The 5,950-nt window shown below is 37.6% G+C and overlaps 1 protein-coding gene across 1 annotated transcript; it reads left to right on the top strand.

The window, feature by feature from the left end:
- Positions 1 to 4,492: 4,492 nt before the first annotated feature.
- LOC113454239 (olfactory receptor 10V1-like) lies at positions 4,493 to 5,485 on the top strand. The gene has a single exon (XM_026725633.2). It carries the CDS (start codon positions 4,493 to 4,495, stop codon positions 5,483 to 5,485), a length of 993 nt encoding a protein of 330 aa, XP_026581418.2.
- The last annotated feature ends 465 nt before the right edge of the window (positions 5,486 to 5,950 follow it).

A 5,950-nucleotide genomic window follows, 5' to 3' on the forward strand; every position in this document is an offset into this window, starting at 1 on the left:
TAAAAAGCTCATGATGGACATTTGGAAACAACATGATGGATATTTTGTCGAGGGTCGCACTGAGTGGTAGAGACAAGACCCCTCTTAAACAATGTCCTGGTAGATACTACATTGGGTACGAACCCTGTTCAGAGTTGACCAATGCTGGCGAGGAAGGTCAAAACCTGGCACCTTTTGTGTAGGGTCATCTATGTAACTGCCTGTACCTAGGCGTTCAGCAGCCCATTTGGCTTTCCGCTGTGTGTTGATGTCAAAGTTGTTGAGCGAGTTCCAGAGAGGGACTTCCTGGATTTAAGCCTTCTAACTGATCAAGGAGATAGAATTGTGGTGGATTTGCAGCTCCCCTTGTCTTTCTCTTAACCCATCTGGTTTTCTTTCATAAGCTTGTTTCCTGATTCATTCCCTATTCATTCTTTTTGTTGGATTAAACCTCCACAACATACTTCTTTTGTAATGGCCAGTCACTACTGTAGTCAATCCACGTTCATTCAATACCCTAGTATTCCTCATTGTCTCTGCTTTTGTTTTACATATTTAATACATCCACTTCCCTCTATATTCAGCCTATAAGGAAATATGGTTACCTTTTATTGAAATGAATATGTAAAAAGTTTATGGATTGCTTCATATCTGTGGTATGGCTTTTGGGACTAGCAGTTGTTTTGTGTTGCCTTTTTGCTTCACAGCTCTTAGTGGGTATTTCCCCCCTTACGTTTGGTATTCAGTTGATAAAAGCAAAAACAATTTAAAACTCCTTCTCTTTCTTGAACCAGAAAATATCAAGAGCAAAAGCCTTAAGCTTATATAGATCTTATACAGCATCTGACCAAAGGCATTTTGAGCATGCACACACTCTCCCAGGAGATGCCAAACTAAAGAAAGAAGGAAGGAAGAAAGAAGAGAAGGAAAGAAATCACAACTAATAAGGATACAAGACAGTCCCAAAAGTGAGAGGTAGATTTCTTTCAGGGTGTGGAAATATTACAGACACATTTATAGAAAGGGGGCACAGCAGCTTTAATATGCACATTCAGCTAAGCCCCTAAGTGTTATTTTAATAAGCAGATCCTGCATTTAGAGCCGGAAGAGATAAGGAGATATAGCGGCATATATCCTTGGGCACGATCTCCTTTAAAGGCCTGTCATAGAGACATATAGAAATACTAGTCTTATACAAAAAATAAACACATTAATATAACCTACCATAAGATCAAACATCTTTATGGCACCCACACTTTCCAAACTTTCCTCTTTGCTACCGCTCATGGCGTTTCAATCAGAATTCTATCAAACATGATAATCCTTCAGTAGTTTTTGCATTAATTTTTCTTTGCTTCGTATAACAAAACAGGGGCAGCATTATTCCACTCCACAGGCCCAGACACATTAAGTCTTCCAATCACTGCATAAGATTAAATGGCATGTATATATTAACATTTGTGCAGTTATACCAGCATTTGTGCAGTTATACACCTGAATCTTTAGCATATTTTTAACATTCTCACATTTATGCAGGTCTATGACCGTGCTTCCACTCTATTTCATTTGAACATTCTCATGCCTATTATTATTTTGTCAGTGTCAGAAAATTTCTCCTTAGTTCTAGGTTTAATTTAATATGCTTCTGCCTTATTTCTGGTCCTGCCTCCTCTTGCTTTACAGAAAAAGTCAATCACTTCTTCCCTGTGATAACCCCTCAAATATTGGAAGACAGGTACAGTGGTGGGATTCATTTTTTTTTTTACTGCTGGTTCTGTGGGCGTGGCTTGGTGGGTGTGGCAGGGGAAGGATACTGTAAAATCTCCAGTCAGAGGTGGTATTTGCCGGTTCTCCAAACTACTCAAAATTTCCACTACCAGTTCTCCAGAACTGGTCAGAACCTGCTGAATACCACCTCTGGACAGGTATCATGTCCCCCCAATCCTTCTCTTCAATAGGCTAGACATTCCTTCCTTCCTTAACCATTCATCATACAATTTAGACTTCCAGACCTTTTTACCATCTTCGTTGCTCTTCTCTGCACACATAGGTCTCAGTGCCTTTTTTGTATGATGGTGATCAGAACTGAATGAAATTTTCCAAGTGTGGCCTCACTAATGCAGTGTAAAGTGGCATTATCATTTCTCGTGTTCTTGATGCTATCCCTCTATTCACGCAGCCCAAGACTGCACTGGCTTTTTGGGCAGCGGCAGCACATTGCTGGCTCAAACTTATGTAGTCATCTTAAAATCATCTCAAAGTCACCAAGGTTGAGAAACACAGATTTAATCCGTTGAATAATTTTGCACTGTTACAGCCATAGAGCTGGACGTGTATTTTCAGGACTTTCAAGCGCATCTATCAAATAACTGGAGTAGTGTTTGAATTTAGGCATACTGATTCGGAAAAGGATTAGACAAGGCCCAATCTTTAAGCAAAGCAGAAGGACTGTTAGACTTCTTACCAAGGAAACTAGAAGTATATTTATACTTACACCTATTAACTTGTAAGTGATTGACAAATCAAATAAATAAATAAATAAATAAGCTTGCAGGTAGAGATTTAAAGATACAGCTTTCTAATAAATATGTTGATTGCAAGTACTAAGGAAGCCATTAAAAAGAAATCCAGCCAGGATCTTATAATATACAAGGTGTAGTTATTAGAGTAGAGTAATTTTATTTATGTGTAACATTTATATAGCTGCCCATATTGTACTGAACTCTGGGCAGATTGCAATCAACAAATTTAATGTGCCTTTCACTTCTGCCCATGAAGCACAACAGTTGAGTTGGCCTTATTGTCTTGAATGGAGGAAGCTTTACATAAGAGACTTCTTTACTTTAACAAGTCTCCAAAGCATACTCTAATGAAAGTAACTGCCTACAAAGGAAAAAAAGTATAACCTACTTAAAAACTTTCCTAATTGTATCATCCTTCAAACCCAAGAGATTTTTTGTTAACTACTTCTGCAAATTGTATAAAAGGTTATTCAAATTATTATCAGAGATATTATTTGGAAAACTTGGACTTAAAGATACGTATTGCCAGATTTGGAACTAATTTCAAGATTATATTTAATCTTTAAATGCAACATTAGGTAAAACAATATTCATTACTTTAATTCCAGTCGGAATTAGAATTTGCAAGAACTGATTGCTTTGTGGTTATATAGAACAAAGAGGAGTAAGGTAATCCATCTGAAATGTTTTCACTGAAAACTTTCTACATGATAAGATTCTCCATGGAGTATTTTGTGTCGATGTCCAGACCAGTAAAGCTCTGGCTGACCAGAAATTGAATTTAAAAGGTTACACACAAACGGTTCATAACCTGATTGGGAAAAGGACTAAAAATGAACTGCCAGTTTCCTTGGTGAGAAACTATGTAGAACTAATTAATATCTATACTCCCCTGTTTTTCATAAATGAAACCTCACCTATTTGCATTGTCACATTTTTATATGTTTTATCTTGTTACAATATTTTTATTGTGGGATTGCTTTTTGTGGATAAATCCACAAAATTTAGTAAAGACAGATGGCAGCTCGTTCTTTTGATTATTGCTTTGAGCATTTGGAATTAGAGCTCATGATAACATTTTGGAAAATCAATAAACACATGCTGCATTGTTGCAAATGATTGTTATGAATGCTGAAAACGAATAAAGATCCATTTTGGAAGTTCTTTAATAGGCAACATATTAAACAAAGGACACTCTCTTATCAGAGATACATTCTATTTAATCAAACATGGCCAATCTATAATGTATGACAAATCCTGGCATAAAGTGTGATAAGAATATTGTGTGTACAAACAAAGCTATTTTCATTCTGTGATCAGCAATAATCAGGTAATAACATGCCAAGTTGCTGATGGCAGCTTTAAGGGGAAAATCCCTCAAAAGTAAAGAGATCCCCCCCCAGGACTGCTTAAGAAGACTTCAGAACCAGAATCTGCAAAGAAAAGAAAGCAGAAGCTGATGTTATGTTTCTAAAAATAGAGGTAAGGAATGAAAATATCTCCTATTCAGTAACTTCATTATCCAAGGCTACATATGATAAAGTAATTGTATGTGCTTTGATTATTCCTAAAGCAAAACTTTTATAAATGGAATAAGCCAGGAAGCCAGTCCAATGCTACTAATTTAGCAATAAAAATAATTATTATTGCCCTCTTAATGCCTGATCAAAATGTTCTGCTTACCCAATAAAAGAAGAGTTATCTAAAATACATACCTGTGGAATCAAATTTACCTTTAAAATGTTTGCCATGTTACCTTGTCCCAGAAATAGTAGTTGGTGAAGTATTTAATAAAGAATGACTACCTCTCAGCCAACATAAAGTACAGCAGAATAGTCTAATATACGATAGATAGATAGATAGATAGATAGATAGAGATATTTGCACTTTAATTATCTCTTGATAAATGTCTTAAGTTCAACTTTAATTTCCAAAGATGTCATTTTCATACTTTTTTGTTGTTTCTCCTTTTAAGAGACTATAGGACTCAAATGAAGACTGAAAATCAGACTGTGAATCCACAATTTTATTTCCAACCATTTACAACCATCCCAGAGATGAAGTGGCTGATCTTCTGGACTTTTCTGATTCTCTACTTGCTCAGCCTAATTGGGAATGTGTCCGTTGCTTTCATCATTTGCACTGTAAGCTCTCTCCATACCCCAATGTATTTTTTCTTGGCTAACCTGGCATTTCTGGAGATCGCCTACTCTTGTACCATTGCCCCCTTAACTTTGGCTAATCTCGCTTCAGTGAGAAGGATCTCCATTTCTTTGAGTGGGTGTGGCACCCAACTTTTTTTGTTTATCTTGCTGGGGGGCTCAGATTGCATCCTGCTGGCTATCATGGCTTATGATCGATATGTGGCAATATGCCGCCCACTAAGCTACCCTCTCATTATGACCTGGAGAATGTGTATGAGTCTTATGGTTGGGACATGGGCCATGTGTGGGTTCTTGTCTTTCCAGTTGTGTCTCCTCATACTGACTCTGACTTTTTGTGACAATAATATGGCAATCAGAAATTTTTTCTGTGATTTTCCTGCTCTAATGAAAGTGGCATGTGGAGACACCCATGCCCAACAACTTGGCCTTTTTATTACAAGTGCTATTATCTTGACTGTCCCCTTTGCACTCATTTGCACGTCCTATGTCTTCATCACAATAACCATCCTTCGCATCCCTTCTGCCTTGGGGCGTCAACGAGCCCTCTCTACTTGTTCCTCCCATATAATGGTTGTCCTTATACAGTATAGCTGTAGCAATTTAATATACCTGTGCCCTGCTTCCTACTTGTCAGCCACTCAAGTTCGTGTGGTGTCTGTCTTCTACACTTTTGTCACACCTGTATTAAACCCCCTTATTTACAGCATGAGGAGCAAAGAGTTAAAAGAGGCAATGAACAGGTCCTTGAGAAGAATAATGCTGCCTCAGAAGAAATGGGACAATTTTGTCAATAAGGGAGAAAAGACTCACCAACTATAATAACAATATGGTAAGATCAAGAAAACAAGAAACTCATGGATGGGTGGACTATCTGGATGCTTGAAAATTCTGTGTGTCAACATAATCTATGCAGAGCCCAGTGTCAGCGTTTCCAGGGAAAATCCATTCCTGTCAGTAACTCCAAGACACACGTCATCTCAAAGTACTTTTATTAGAATAGCACCTGGCACATTCTGTGGAATTCCGGAACTAAAAGCTTCCCGGCTTCCTCACAAAGTCCCAACCTACAAACCATCCCCTTTTCCCTCATCACCACATCACATGAACCAATCCCAAAGTAAGTTCTAATTCTTTCTGCGCCACACAGTATAACCTTGAATTATCAAAATAATTATATTTTGTCTACTAAGAGCTACTCAATTAACATCACTCCCTCCCACTTTCTCCAATTATGTGGTAGCTATAAATTCCATAGCTGACAGGTGTCCCCCCTTGAAAAGTTCA

This window comes from Pseudonaja textilis, chromosome 1 (assembly GCF_049901715.1).
Source record: "Pseudonaja textilis isolate UNSWEBS1 chromosome 1, rPseTex1.2, whole genome shotgun sequence".
NCBI lineage: Eukaryota > Metazoa > Chordata > Lepidosauria > Squamata > Elapidae > Pseudonaja > Pseudonaja textilis.

Bases quoted from the DNA above. Each gene is read 5' to 3' on its own strand.
- LOC113454239 (XM_026725633.2), top strand. From the start codon at position 4,493: ATGAAGACTGAAAATCAGACTGTGAATCCACAATTTTATTTCCAACCA.